Below are 14,464 nucleotides of genomic sequence, written 5' to 3' on the forward strand. Positions count from 1 at the left end.
CGTTTAAAAAAAATTAATTTTTTAATGTTTTGTTTATTTGGTAGTATAAAACCAACAGATGTAAGATTCCAATCCCTCCCTAAAAAGGAATAGCTATTCTCTGAAATAAAAAGCGTTTCATGCCAATTTTGCAAAAAAACCTTATTTCATTTTAATTTCTCACTTAACTCCTTAATAAAGTTATTCAATGTTATCTCTTTTACCGAATGTAATGTTGCATACCAGCAAGTTAAACCCAACAAAATACATTTATGTCCCTATGTGTAGCATATTCATTATGATCACCGTATGAATTGGATGTACCGTTGTACATCACTACTCTGAAAGAAAGAAATCTGTTTAATGCCTCTTGGTATTTCAGTCCTTTATACGCTTCATAGCACATAAAAGTATAGGAAAGTTACACACCCAGTATAGGAAATTTTTATTTATTTATTTTTTTTTTTACAAGAAAAAGAATAATAAATAATAATTTTTCCAAATTTTTCAAATCTAAAACTTTCATTTTGTTTCTTTATGTGAATAAATTTTACTAGTACGAAAAAAATATTTACCATACTAGGAAGCTAATTTCATTACATTCTCGTATTTTCATGCTAAATTAGGACCCTTTTAATATTCTTGGGAGCTAATTGAGGTACCTAATAAATGATACTCACAATGATAAATTATTTAATTGATAGTTACTACCGTGTATAAAATTAATAACAATACATCAGTCCAGAAGTAGTAGAATATGCTAATGAATTCAAATAAAATTATTTTTTTCTTTTTATGATATCTACTCGTTTTCTCGTACTAACATGTAGGCCATTTGCTAAAATGATGCAAATGTTAAAGCACTTATACTAGACACAAGATAAAAGCAGCTGCTAGTAAAACAATCATATTTTTCCCTACCTATTGAACTTTCTTTATTTTTTACACTTGTTTTTCCTTATTTTTCATTGGATTAGATGAGTGGAAATTTTTTTGTTTACTTGATTGTATCGCCACATAAGCTTGAAGCTCACGCGTGGGATATGGAAATGGAATTTGGTAGCGTATGAAAAGCGCCATGCCTGACCGGGATTCGAACCCGGGACCTCCGGATGAAAGGTCAAGACGCTAACACTCCGCCACCGAGATTGGCAACCATTAGACTTTTACAGCCCGATGCTCTTTCTAACTTCAATTGGTCAAAGTTAATGTGCTATGCAAATATGGAATGTGCGAATAATGCTATGTCCAATCAGAATTCAAACGCTTTCTTATTAGTCTACGATTAAAATATTGAAAAGTAGAGAGAGGTGATAAATTTTTTTTATATTTACAAATAATATATCTATTTTTACGGAATATTTTTTAGTCGCAAAGCTTAGTAAAGACCTCATTTACAAAAAAAGCTGTTATAATACGTTCCTGGCATTATTTATTTATTCTTATACAGTGGACATAATAATTATACATGAAAAACGTTACCGTAATACTTTTTTGGGTGGTGGAAGTTATTTATGACGAAGTTTTATTAAAAAAATTATCATTATATGTTTAAATAAACCAAAATTTTTAAAATTCAAAATAAACGGTATTTTTTTTTCTGCTCCGCACTTCCAAAATCACCATCCAGGAATTTTTTTATTTTTTTATTTTTCCACGTTTACTATGTTAAATGGAAGAAATAAAAAAAAAAAATTCCAGTAATAAAAGTACAACCAATAAAAAGTTACCTAAGATTTATTTTTTTGTGGTTGGGGTGAATTATGATGAAATTTTATCGTAATATTATTACCAGAAGTTTATTATTTAAACGTTCAGTATTATTAAAAGTTTAGATAAACCAAAAAAGTTTTGAAAATTTAAAAAAAGGGATATTTTTAAACTTTCATCGGCTCCCCCAATACCAATATTGCCGGCAAAGTATTTTTTTTATCGCTTCTATTACTAATGCGCCTAGGAAGATATGAAAAAAATCCGTTAAAAAATATGCAATAATTAAAAAGATAGCTTTTTTCAATCTTTGAGAAAGGGGGAATTTTTGGGAAAAACTTCTTTAATAATGAAAGAAAGCATCTACGCTTGTACACTGAGATTAATATAAAGTGGGGTTATGTTTGGAAAATTTTTAGCTAATTAACCCCCGAAACTACTTCTATTCCTTAGAGATATTAATCCCAAAATTTTACCACAAATTGCCCCTCGTATTCACGAGTCTCCGTATAAAATTTCATCAAAATCGTTTTATCCAGTCAAAAGTTCATCCAGTAGAAAAGGCTTCAAACACAGCAACACACAAATTATATTTTGCATTTCTCGACCCCGAGAAATTCAAAAGTCGAGAAATACAAAAAAACCTATACCCAATTTTTGACTAATTACCATACTTTCTCTTTTATAGCATAGTTCTACAGTTCTACAGTTATTATGCCAGGAAAGTAAAATGCCATATAATTTTATTACTAATTAGAACATCCATCTACTTTTGCCAGATATTGTTGATAGATTACAAAAACAGCCAGTATGACCGTTTTAGCTTGTTGCCATCATACTTACATAAATTGTTATTCAAACAATTTATTGATTAAATTCTAAACAGCTGAGTTTCTCCACAGTAATTTCCACCTGGTTCCGTGGTAACAGCTTGAATAAATGTTTAAACTTCTACAGAACAGTAAAGTATAAAATTTACTTCTTATTAATGTTAACATATCGCTACATCTTTTGTTAAAGAATTGCATTATTTATTTGAATTTCTTTTTTCAAGAGTACTACATTGAAAATATAATTATATAGACATTTTAACAGTAGATGAAGCTAAATAAAGCAATAAGTGGAAAAAATTGAATCCAGCGAACGAATTGTAAGTAATTTGGCTTAGAAGACCGTATGCTAATCACTATATCAAATGAATAAATATTAGTATCACTACAGAACAAAATTTATTTTAAAGAAAATAAAAATACATACACTACTGTTTTATAGCTATTCTTGTGTAGGCTACATTATCATGAAACAGAAAACAATGTCAAACACAATTTTTCAGGAAGAGACGACATAACAACTATTTATATTAGGCAAATATAATGCATTAAACCTATATAGATATATCAAGTATAGCTGCATTAACTGTAAAAGCATTTTATGTTGGATCTTCCTTTAATATTATGATGCAATTTGTTAAAATTTATTACCAGTCAGAAATCGTCGGTATCGGAAATGCATCAGTTAAAGAGCTTAGTAAACACACCACTAGATCACATGCTGAACGACCGCAACCTATCTTCTATAGTCTATTCAGTTCTTTTATATATACATATGTATGGATGTGTGTTGTTTTGTTGTGTGTGTGTGTGTGTGTGTGTGTTTTGTACGACGTATTAAGAGAAGAAAGGGGAGATTCTTGATGTTAGAGTCCCCCGCTGTGAGACGCGTGCCTGACCCCCACGGCTCTCACAGTCAGGCTAATTGAAACACACCCCCTCAGTAGGGGGTACGTCGTTAAAGACCAACCCTTTAAATCATCTGAATATTTTATTAGGGCTACTGTCCGCACTTCCCCTATTCAATTCAATTCCATTCCATAATATTTTATTTATTTATTTAAAATGTCATTCTTAATTTTATTTATTCTTATTTTATACATATATATATATATATATATATATATATAGGCTATATACTTTTTCTTTTATTTATTTTTATTTTTTACTTTTTCTTCTTAGTTCATTAAAATAAAGATTATTTTATTGTAAGGAAAATTTATTCTTTTTTTTTCATGAAAATGAAATTTGAACATGCTTTTAAATTAAGTTTTTTTAAAACGTAGAATAAATTTTATTAGATAATTACTTTTTCACGTTTCAATTAATGTTAAAGAACAATGCTGTAAAATTTATTCTAAACTAATTCGTAATTTCTCAAATTAACAGTGAAACAAATGAAGATAAAAGGAATCGGATTTCACATATACCAAGATGTCAGACACATCACTTCAATTGTAAATCTTATATATACATACAGAATGATTCAGGAGGAAAAGGAAATAATTTGGGAACTGATTCCGGAGCTTGAAATAAGGAAAAAATTGCATACTAACATAAATCCAAAATGCTTTTTTATCGAGTTACGGCTAGCTAAAATTTTCGCCCGGATTTCAGTCCTCCGGGTAAATGAGGTCATATGGAAAATTTTAAGGCGTTATATAAGGGGTAAACTTGATGGTTTCTTATGTTATTGTCCTGAAAAATCGACGTAAACAGGTCCTACAACTATATCTCCCGTATTTTTTTACAATATCCAACATAAAACAGAAAAGTTTGATGACGAAAACCACGTTTTGGAAGTACAATAACTTTGTTAACTGATTTACAAATTCGAAAATTTTAATTACTAAACTTGTAGAGAATTTAATTCTGAAAAAATTGATCCAATGAAGTCTACGAAAAACAAAATAAATTTTATTATTAAAAACAAATTTAACAAATTTTATTATTAAAAACAAAATTTAACAGAAAAATGTAAGACAATTCTTAAATGAAAGTTTTACTGGGAAATGGATTGGACGTAGACGGCCGGTAAAAAACAAAACAGAATTAAATTATCTACAAGTTTTGATAATAAAATTTATGCATTTTTTAGTCATTTAACAAAATTATTTCTACAAACCTAAAAACACATGTTTTTTGTCACCGAATTTTTCTGTTTTACGACGGATATCATGAAAATACTTACTTCTGGGACCTGTTTTATTCGTTTTTTTCAAATGAAAAATCACATGAAACCAAGTTTATCCGGTATATAACAACGCTAAAAATTCAGTATGACCTCATTTCATTGAGGGAACCGAAATCTAGGCGAAATATTTTGCTAGCCGTAACTCGATAACAAAGCGTTTTCGGACATATGTTTATATGAACGTTTTTCCTTATTTCCAGTTCTAGAATCAATTTCCAGACTATTTCCTTTTCCTACTAAATAACTCAGCGTATATATAATTTTTTTTTCGTTTATCGTAATAATATTTTTCATGATTTTGTAGAATAAAATGATGCCAATCCAGACCGGGATTCGAACCCAGAATCTTCTGGAAGAAACGCTACCACACCGACACAATGATTGGCTAATAATTAGGATACAGTTAATTATATTTTAATATTAGTATACTTATATCTGTGCTTAAATTATTAAATTAAAAATGTATCAATAGTACTTACTAATAATTCTTTGAGTTTTCTTGCTTTTATCGTCGGTTGAACACTCACCGCCTGAAAAATAAAAATAAGTGATTATATTTTTAATTCCGTCACATAATTTTTATCAGAACTTTTGTTTGGTCCTTTCTTTCCATTTTATTTACTTTTTTTTTCATTATGTAATTATTTTATGGTAAATTCTTTCAACCAAACAGCGTAAGTCCTTTAGCTAAGAATTTTATCTTAACATAATCGCTACACCCAAAACAGCAATACTTGGCTAAACTGCTACACAAATTTCATTCCATCTTAAATTCAGTTTAATTATAATTAAAAATATGAGACATAAGTTTGAGCCTCTCAGCATTTCAGTAAGTAAGATACAAATTGGTTCCTCAAAAAAGATATATTTTTTTATATATAAATACATATATATAATTCAGGGAATTGTACAAAAATTCGGGTTTTTTAATTAAATTACTGTGTTTTGTTTACAAGAAGAATTAAAGGGTTAAAAAACTATTTCAGTCTTCTAAAACAATGAAATCCAAGAATATAGGTTTGTATGATTCACAACACTCACGGAGAAACCTTTACATCCAATTACTTTCCTGGCATCATAGCTCTAGAGCTATGTTACAAGAAGAAAAATTTGGTTATCACTCAAAAATGGGGTATGGGTTTTTTTTATTTTTCGATATTTCATGACCCAGAAACCCAGAGAAAGAACATGGGGTTAATGTTCATATGTACGTATGTACGTGTGTGAGTGTATTTGAAGCTTAATAACTTTCAACTGGATTTATTTATTTATTTAGCGTATGGCACCAAAACACAACACCAATTACAGTCAAAATTACAAACAAGGATTTAACAAACTAATATATATGCTACTGATTCTGGAGTCGCTATCAGGAAATCTTCAGGATTCCCTTCATAAGCTGTCCTTGGGCAAACTTCTGTGATGTGTCGTCTAACAGTTTGATTTTCACCACACTCAGAAAGGGGCGTCGGTGTTTTACCCCATTTATACAGAAAATAGGCGCACCTACCATGTTGAGTTCGTATTCTGTTTAGCGTTGACCATGTCTTACGTGGGAAATCAAAATCCAGCGGCCTTTGAGTAATGCATGGGATTTGATTATTCTGCTTTGTGGTCCATTCTTGATGCCAGGCGTTAGTTAGGTTAAATCCGACCTCTGTGGCAGCTAGACGGATTACAATGTTTATTCAACTGGATAAATCGATTTTGATGAAATTTGGCACAGAGACTACGTACATAGAGCAATTTTTTACTTTAAATCCTCTTCCTTCATTCTATTTAATAGGATTTAAAATGAAAATTCACTTTACAATGTTGGTATATTCAAATTTTGTAAAGATAATTTTTCTGGTATTTAAAAAGCATGGGTGGTAAACTATAAGCCGCCCAGTTTGAAACTTTATAAAAGAAAAACCAGTTAATAAGTGTAATTATTAATAAATAATTCTGTAGACTAATAAAATAAATAATTAAAAGTTTATTTAATTTATTTATTCATTTAAAATTATAGTTCATAATATAAATCGCATAATATTGCTTCGTATACCACTGCTAAAATAATTATATCAGAATCATAATAATAGTAATAAATGATAATATACGAGTAAGTTACTGATATATAGCTAGTAATTCATTACAATAAAGTGATATTTTATTAGCGTTTTATTTACCAATTATATTATTAATATTTTATTTATAAAGTAATCATAATAAAATTTTGTTAAATATAAAAAATGTTTTTTATTGCACTGAAAATATAAAGAAAAAAATTACTGCATATTTAAAGAAAATATCATAATTTAATTATTTTTTATTACATCTGACAAAAATGTAGTTGTTGGATTTGAAGTATGATTTTATCTGAGAGTGTAAAAGATATCGTGTATAAATGTCATCTATACTTCATTCCTTATGTCGAAGAATACATAAGAAATTAGCACCATCTATAAAAAAGAAAATATTTCATTCTTAGACATCTTTCTTGTGATAAAGAACGAATTATATGTTGTTTCTACCTTTAATTTTTTCCCTGTTTAGCCTCCGGGAATCACCGTCAGGTATTACTTCAGAGGATGAATGAGGATGATATGTATGAGTGTAAGTGAACTTTAGTCTTATACAATCTCAGGTTGACCATTTCTGAGATGTGTGGTTAATTGAAACCCAACCACCAAACAACACCGGTATCCACGATCTAGTATTCAAATCTATATAAAAGTAAGGGAAAAGTAACTGTCTTTACTAGGGTTTGAACGTTGGAACCATCGACTTCCAAATCAGCTGATTTGGGAAGACGCGTTCACCACTAGACCAACCCGGTGGGATTCTATTACATGTCCTGGCCTGAAATTATATTCTCCGACACGTGAGTTTACATTAATAATGGTAGGTAATTAGTGCATAATAATTAGCGTTTATTCATTTTAATAATGATGGTCTTATCAACCAAACTTATAAATATTTTATCGAACACTAACGCTTTAGTCAATGGCAAATAAGACAAAAATTAGGTCTTAAAATAAATAATACATTTTTAATATTTTTAAATGAAGCAAAAATAATTAATTTAGATGCTGTTTAAGTATGATCTGCAGTTTGTAATAAACGGTAACGAGTTGCTGTAGCAACCGGCTTTATGTTATCCTCTCAACGGAAGCGATAAATTAATTTGTTGTTTTACATAATCGATCCCAGCCTATTACAGCTGTGACGCACGTCGGAGATACAGAATGTATCGTACAGAGTCGCTTTCTCTGAGAGTAAGGATGTTAATTATACAACCAATCTCTTCGAAACTGAGAAAATGTATCATTTGTAGAGCTTAACGTTTCCTGAATACAGTAGGTTTATTTTACCGGTGTGAGATGTCATAAAGTTTATTGCGCCTCAAAACAAACTACTTATCTTCGTATAAATGGGATAAATTGTGATTTGTGGGATAATTTATATTTTAATAGTAAGGTTATTAATTACTTAAATATATTTTTAAATTAATTGTTATTTTAATTTTAAATTAGATAGAATTTATATAGATACTTTTTGCTTTTATTATATTATAAATCGGATAAAATAAAAGAAATCTATTTAGTAATATTAGTTTACATCTGTACTGTAAAATGACCTACAATAGTGCCTCATTAGTAATAGTATAGGGACATTAATACAAATAACAACGTTAAATTACAAAATATAAAAATTAAAAAAAAATTATTTTATTTTATTGCCGTAAATAGTATTCATATTATTACTGTTATTATTGTTGTAATTGTTATTGTTAGGAATAATTTTAGGTTTTTATTTATTTTTTTTTTTTTACTTCCAATCTTATAGTAGATGTAGGATTGTAAATGCAATATAAAATTATGAGTTATTGTGTAAATAACAGTCATTTTGTTCAACCATTTCAAAAAATAATGCTATAGAATAGATTTAACGTTACCTATAACGTCATTTCTTCCTTATATCTTTGTATTTCTTTTCTGTTTTCTTTCTTCTTTTATTGTCTTTTTTGCTTTTTTCTAATAAAAAGACATGAATTTTCTTCTTTTAGTCTTTAATTATATTATATTAATGAAGAATGATGACCGAGTACATATAAACGAAGACACATGCGATGCAGATTCAATGAAATAAAATGAAATGTTAGCACACCAATAGAAATGAAATACTTCCGTTAAAATAATAATAGTTGGAAACAAGCAGGTTTTACAGGTAATAATAAAAATTATTATTTTATTTCTACTTTGATGAACAGGTTGTTACAACATTAAAAAAACAAAACATATATATATATATATATATATATATATATATATATATATATATATATAATATAAGAAAGTTATAACCTATTCATTAATAATGAATTGAAATAACAAAAAATATAAGCCATTTTTTTCCGTTGAAAAATGGACGGTTGTTGGTCTAAAAACTAATTTCTGTATTTTGTTAAATTCCGCGTTTAAAGGGTTAAAATGGATTTTTAATTTTTATGGAAATCCGGACGGAAATTTACTGGAATAACAAAAGAACAAATCAAGTTGATTTTTGGTGTGTGTAATTTTCATGTAAAAATCTAAAAACCAATTTCTAAATTCGACCTTATAAGGGGTGATGGAGAAAGGTAAAAAAACTTGAAAAATGATTGGAAATTTTTTCCATTTACGACTATACTAAAAGAGATATTCACTAGATTGTGGCTTCAGATAAATATCAAAAACTCTTGTTCGGGTGTTTTGAATTTGGATTTTTTAAACGGTGCGACGGTGTACGGCGCGACGGTACAACCAACACAGCCATTGCCATTGTTACTGTATGTGCGACGCGACTGGTTGCATCTGACTCCAGTTACTTGAATAATTAACATAAAATAAAAGTAATTAAAAAATGTAAAAAAAAATTAGAAATCAAATATTGTCACCGGATAGTGGTGTTTGTCGGGTAACGTTAAGATCAGGGAAAAATACATTTTTACTCATACGAAGTACGGGTAACCAGTTACAACTAATATTTTTAAATTGAAGACCGACTGTTTTGAAACCCATAGTCTTAGATCGCTCAAAAATTTAGGTCTTGTAGTGACCAAACTGTTGCTCTGAAGAAATTAAATTGCATTGGTATTCTTTATAAATTGAACAGGATTTAATATTAATTCATCGCTATTATTCTCACAAGCTTTAAGTTAATGAGTTACAAAGCGGTGTCAAAGGCGCAGATCCCTCAGGCTAGACGGGAAGGGCGAGCGAAGCAAACCATGATCAGCTAAATAGCCCCTGGCCGCGACGGGAAACGCAAAAATCAATATAGCTCGGGCGAAGCCAAGATAAGGATGTTATCTGTACTTATAAAGCAACTTGGCTTGACTTACCGACTAATTCATGAACGTCCAGCAAAAACTACTGAAGATAAATTGATGAAAATTTGTATCTTCTTACGGTTTAATTGTACAATAAGAAAGATGTTTTGAAATTCCGAGTTTAAAGGGTTAAAATTAAATTTTACTATTCTTTGAATCTCTTTGAACAAATTAAGATATCAATTTGATTTTTGGCGTGTGTAATCTTTATATGAATATATAAAAAACTATTTTTAGTTGTTTTTTTTTTTTAATTTTGCCTTGATAGAGGAAAAGAAAGATAAAATTTTCGAAAAATTATTGCAAATTTTCCCTATTTCCGGTTATACTAAACGAGATATTCACTCGATTTGGGTTTGCAAATACGCTTCAGATAAATATCTAAAACTTATTTTTGAGTTTTTTGAATTTCAGTATTTTAAGAGGTAAAGTAAATATAAATTGTTTTTTTGCATTTTTGCCGTTTTATGCTACCAGTATTGAATCAATTTTATGAGATTTGGCAACATTGTAATGTTAATTTATGTTTGTAATTCTGATTATGTATTTCGCGTGCGAAGCTGCGAAGGGAGATGCTAATTATTTTATAAATTCATCCATAAGATTTTTTTTTACAATAAACTCTTAAACGTAATTAAATTTGTTTCTTATATAACCAATTAAATAATTAAAAATAAAATAAATATCCATAGAACTAGACTTAATCTGTAATATACCCTTAAAAAAAAAATTAAAAATTAAAGTTCCAATTAACATGACGTGTTTTGTAATATACGTTAAGTGATTAAAAAAACAATTTGTCATTGGTTGGTTAAAGATTTTTTTTTCTTTTATAATATTAAATTATAGCAACATTTAACGAGTAAATGTCATTATAAACTGCCAACAATATGAAAAAGATGTATAATTAATGATTGGTATAAGTGTGGTAGAAAAAGGTCTGCCTGTGCTCCATATAGACCTTATGTTGAATGGTGAGAATATACTAACGAGGCGTTACAAATTTGATTAGTTCTAAAGTAATAAAATGTTGATGATCTGCATCATATATATTCTCTCCTGCCATTGTATATATAGCCTATATTCGTAACAAAACTTAATGAATTGAATTGAAACATATGAGAAGAAGCACAAAAGGTTAATGCGTTGAAAAATGATGATCGTTACGAATTGAACAGTGCACCTTTTCATTCACTTATTTAGTAATTTTTTCCCTACCTTCCGTGTCATTCAATTTTTCTCTTCAACTCATCACCTCTTTATCAACCTTTCATTACTTTTTTTATATCGTTATTTCTTCTTTATTTTTTTTCTATCGGTTAATATAAGAACAAAAATTAATTTATTAATAAATTACTTTCCCGGCGAATGTAGCTAGAATAACTATATTAATGGAGAAATATGGTGATCGTATCAAAACTGGGTATCGGGTTTTTTTGCAAATCTTTACGTTTTAAGGCCAACTAGTTCATCTAGACAAAAAAAATATGTGCGTGCGTGCGCACGTACGTATTTGTATCGCTCTGCTTTTTGGCTTATATCTCAAGATTGACCAAACCGATTTTACAAATTTGGTTCAAATATTTCTATACATGGAGCATTGATCATATTTTTATTTTTTTCATAATTTGTTAAGAGTTGGAGGTTATTCCGAAAAAAAACAATTTTGATTTTCTTCAGAGGCATAGAGAAAACTTTACTTAAACCAATTTGTTATCTACAATGTATATATAAATAATCCAGAATGTTTCCAAAAATCAATCCTTACCTCTTACAATTGAAATATATGTTTTTTTTTCTTTTGCTCTAATCTTCCTTCGGTATAAATACTTTAAAAAAATTATTTTAAAGTTTATACTTCACATATAGAGCTATCATTAAATATTTATAATTTGTATAAATTAAGCAAAGTTTTAAGTTTAACCTATACATGAAATGTTTAGAAAAATATTTCTTAAAATTTATTTCCCATCTATAAAAAGCATATATATATATATATATATATATATATAAAATTATATACTTTTTTTGGCTCTATCTCTTTCAATTTTTATTATTAAAAAATTCATTTTTTTGTTAATTGGTTAATTAGCAGTTAATTTTTAACCTAAAAAGTAATTAATTATTTCATTATTATGACCTGGGACATATCACCTGCGTACTTAAATGAGTTAAATAAGAAAGATTGGTATTGTCGTACCTTTGCCGAGAATTGAATTTAAGACCGGTTGATCATAAAAATAATAAAATAAATAATGTTGAATGCAGTATCTATCAGTTCCAAGAAAATAGATTATGAAACTATGGTTAAACCGGAAGCATTATAAGCTATAGAATAAAAAATAAAAAGGTTGTCAATGAAGATTATTTTTTAATAAATATAAAAAGGAAATTCATGGAAGATCTGGGGAAAATCCCCAGGAAAATCTGGGGAGAATTTTAGAACATGGAGAATATATAGGAACCAATAAAGATTTTCAAAAGAAAATTGAATGAATGTCAACAATATTTAAGGAAAGATTCTATGATTTATTCAAATAATTAATAAAGATAGAGGATTGAGGAAGTTAAACGATTATTTGAAAAACAGAAAACAAAATAATATATAATGGTTTAAAGAAGTTAAGAAAAAGTTATGGAAAAAGAAAATATCAAAATTTATGATGTAGAAAGTAGGTGTATATAGAGAAAATAAAGATGTAATAAATGGAATAAAGAACCATTCAGGTTGAGGAGAAAACATCAAATCCAAATTTAGAATGGAGTGAAGAAATAAAGAAAGAAAACCCATGCACTTAGAATGAGAAAATATTGTGAAGAAAGGAAAAAGAAACAACATCAAAAGAAGAAATCGTAATTGCAAGCTTATGCATGGTCCTATGACCAGATTTATGTAAACATAAATATTATACAATAATATTTATATTTACATACAATATGTTGTATTGTAAATATAAATATGTTGTAATATAAATATAAGTATTTATATTTATATATAATATAGTTGATTTATAAGATTTAAAAGTATAAATCAACCCATAATTTTAATTTACCAGCCTCAGTTTTGTTGTAATCATGACTAACTCATCCATAATAAGATTCATATAACGCCTTAATATTACCTATATAAGGCATACTAAGCTTTGAAAAAAATTATAAATTAAAAATAAAATTTGGTGGTTGTTATGTACCATAATTAAAAAATAAACCGTAGTTGATGACCTAATATGAAAAACATTATACCGAAATATAACATAATATTCTCAAGAACAAAAAGTTTTCTATCAGGCTTATATGAAAGTAAAAAATTTCTGTTGAGTCGAGTATATTAGCATAGCATATTATCCTGGTAAATCCATTACAATACTGGTAATATTCACAAGTGAAATCTTTACAATGTTCAGTAAAGGAATTTTGCTTTTTATGAATTTTTTACTTGTTCTATATGCTCCAGTCATTCTTATGCCAATGACGCACCCAAGTTTTAGTAACATTATTTAAAGTTGTTTTCTCTGAGATTACTGATGTTCAGTAGACGGCTATTTTTTTATGGGAAACAAAAAAAAACTATTATGACTGAATGTCATTTTTATTAAAGTGGGCTTTATATGTAAATGAGCCAAATATATTTGTCTAATTAAACAACTTTCCTCCTCACTTTCGCTCATAAGATGCTATGTTTGTTTTTTTTTAAATGTCTATCCCACTTCTAGGACTGCCATCAGTCTTAATGTGTTCACCAACAACTGTAAGATTATATCAATAAACATATATACATTATTTTCACAGAAATCAGATAACTTGATTTTGTGCTATTTCGAGAAACAGTTCAATATATACTTTAGTTTTAGTTGTTTATATTAGTTCAAAAACCAAATTAGTTGTGTTTCTGTTGCATTGTATTATCTTTGTAACACTTAATAATGAAAGTTTTTGTTTATTTTTTACTTTCCTGACATCCTGCTGCAAGAAGGGAAGTACGGGAATCGGTCAAAAAATGGGGTATGGGTTTTCTTTCATTTCTCGACGTTTCATGACCCAGGGATCCCAAAAAACAAAAAATATTAGGAGTAATGTTTGTATACTTGTACTTATGTACGTGTGTTGGCGTATTTAAAGCTTAATAACTTTTGACTGGATGAACTGATTTTTATGCAACTTGACACAGAGATTTCTGTATATAGGGTAATTCGTTGGTAAAAGCTTGGAATATCAGTATCTCTAGAGTCTAGAGGATAAGGTAAATAGTTTCTTTGAGGTCACTTTTCTCAAAATTTTTCATTAAGCTCAGTACCTGCGTAGATGTTTATCTTACCATTTAAAAAAAAATTTGCCCCCAAATTTTCTCTACTCCTCAAAAATAAAAAAAAGCTATAGTTTTATTTTTTGCATACT

General features: G+C 28.3%; 1 protein-coding gene across 3 annotated transcripts in view; it reads right to left on the bottom strand.

Annotated features, from left to right (window-relative positions):
- Positions 1 to 14,464, bottom strand: part of Sp1 (transcription factor Sp8) — a 548,926-nt gene that overhangs the window by 346,276 nt on the left and 188,186 nt on the right. For all 3 annotated transcript variants that reach the window (XM_075364034.1, XM_075364033.1, XM_075364037.1), the window contains one exon: positions 5,193 to 5,243. In XM_075364034.1, the coding sequence (XP_075220149.1) occupies positions 5,193 to 5,243 (51 nt within the window). The remainder of the gene's footprint in view (positions 1 to 5,192; positions 5,244 to 14,464) is intronic.

Source organism: Lycorma delicatula, chromosome 4 (genome assembly GCF_047948215.1).
Source record: "Lycorma delicatula isolate Av1 chromosome 4, ASM4794821v1, whole genome shotgun sequence".
Lineage (NCBI taxonomy): Eukaryota > Metazoa > Arthropoda > Insecta > Hemiptera > Fulgoridae > Lycorma > Lycorma delicatula.